A 2,039-nucleotide genomic window follows, 5' to 3' on the forward strand; every position below is an offset into this window, starting at 1 on the left:
GGGAAAATACTAAATTCTTGCCATTTGTGAAACGTTTTATTACCAAGTTGCTCATTTGCCTTTTTTCCCATGTTTTTAAAAGAAGTCTTCAAGGGGTTAAACACTTGTGAAAAAGCATCACAACAAAAGAGACGTCGCTCCGGGTTTCAAAGGGTTCATTGATATGTTTTTTTGGAGATATTTAGGGTGGCGTCAAAAGAATTTTAACTCACTGAAGCTCATGTGCTCCGTATCAGACCCAGCCCCTGGCCGGCGTTACACCCCGCCTTCAACCACCCTGGCCTCGGGGGGGAAGATGGCCGAGGCCCTGCCTCTGGGCGCCCAGGAGGCCGGAGGCGGGGCGGCTCTGGTGGGCAAACTGCGCATGGCCGACCGCAGCATGGTGGAGGTATGGTGACAGAAACTGAACACGATACTCTGTGAATTCTGTAAGAGACGATCTGATCTGAGCCAATCGATCCGGTCCGATCCGGGCCGATCTGATCCAAGCTGATCAGAGCCGGTCTGGCCTGATCCGATTCATTCCGATTGATCCAATTCCTTCTGATCAGTCCGATCCGGTACGGTCTGATCTGGGCCGATCTGATCCAATCCGATCAGAGCTGGTCCGGTCTGATCTGTTTCGTTCTGATTGATCCAGTTCATTCCGATCAGTCCGATCCGGACCAGTCCGATCCGGGCCGATCTGATCCAATCCAATCAGAGCAAGTCCGGTCTGATCCGATTCATTCCGATTGATCCAATTCATTCCGATCACTACGATCCGGACCAGTTCGATCTGGGCCAATCAGATCTAATCCGATCCGATCCGGGCTAATCTGATTCAATCTGATCTGGTCCGAGCCATTCAGTCTGATGTTTAGTCCAATCCCGTCTGATCCAATCCCATCTGATCTGGGCCAATCTGATCCAATCTGATCAGAGCCGATTCGGTCCAATCCAATACCATGTAGTCCAATCTGATCTGATCCAATCCAATCTGGGCCGATCTGATCCAATCCCATCCAAGCCGATTCGATTCATTCCAGTCAGCCAGATCCGATCCTATCCAATCCGATCCGGTCTGATCTGATCCAATCCCATCCGAGCCAATCCAATTGATTCCAGTCGGACAGATCCCATCCAATCCAGTCCGATCCAGTCTGATCTGATCCAATCTGATCTGATCTGTAATGTTCCTGTAGGTGATCTCAGATCATCCAGGTGAGCTGGTCAAGACCGACAGTCCCAACTTCCTGTGCTCGGTTCTGCCCACACACTGGAGGTGCAACAAGACGCTGCCCATCGCCTTCAAGGTCAGTATCACACCGTTTGCGCGCCCACTCCGCAACATCATCACTTCTCACGACCTGAGAAAACTGGTTTATTTTAAAAAAACAGACAGAATTTACAGCTTACAAGAAAATTACAAGAAATTTCGAAGGAAAATTAAAGAAAAAAAGGTGTCTCCTTGAGAGAATTTTTAAATCATTTTCTTGTCATTTCTTTTTATTATTTTTTTAAATTTTTGGGACATTTCTTGCCAAGTTTGGTCATTCCTTTTTTTCCTCATGTTTTTAAATTAATTAAAAAAATTTTTTTTATTTATTTCAGAGGTAAATGCACGAAAATCCTGGTTTTCAACAGCAAATTAGGAGACACGTTTGTTTGGGGTTTTTTTTTACATTTTTCTGTAGAAATAGTTTTATTCAAAATCATCTTTTATGTCTGACTGTTTGCTTTTTTTTAAAAAACATTTCCACAGAGAAAAATAATCATTTTATACACCCATCTCCAGTGTTTTCACAGCATGATGGACTAATTTTCTTGCATTTCTTGGCGTATTCCCTCGTGTAAAGATGCGAGTGTCTGCGTTTGTGTGTGTGTGTGTGTGTATGGCTTTCCTGCACTTCCAGACCAAATGCATTTGTGGAAAAGCAGCTTTTAGCCACAGAATACACAACTGATTGATTTATCGAGTTTAATGCATTAGTGTTCACACATGCACGTCTATGTGTGTGTGTGTGTGTGTGCGTGCGTGCATGCGTGTGTATATGTGC

The 2,039-nt window shown here is 44.9% G+C and overlaps 1 protein-coding gene across 1 annotated transcript; it reads left to right on the top strand.

Moving 5' to 3' along the window:
* Window positions 1-49: 49 nt before the first annotated feature.
* Window positions 50-1,361, top strand: LOC121963407 (runt-related transcription factor 1-like; the record flags this gene model as incomplete). The annotated part of the gene is made up of 2 exons (XM_042513692.1): window positions 50-388; window positions 1,185-1,361. Coding segments are annotated over exons 1-2 (402 nt in total), but the record flags the coding sequence as incomplete, so codon positions are not given.
* Between the last annotated feature and the right edge of the window lie 678 nt (window positions 1,362-2,039).

The sequence above is a fragment of the Plectropomus leopardus genome, unplaced genomic scaffold (genome assembly GCF_008729295.1).
Source record: "Plectropomus leopardus isolate mb unplaced genomic scaffold, YSFRI_Pleo_2.0 unplaced_scaffold11168, whole genome shotgun sequence".
Taxonomy (NCBI): domain Eukaryota; kingdom Metazoa; phylum Chordata; class Actinopteri; order Perciformes; family Serranidae; genus Plectropomus; species Plectropomus leopardus.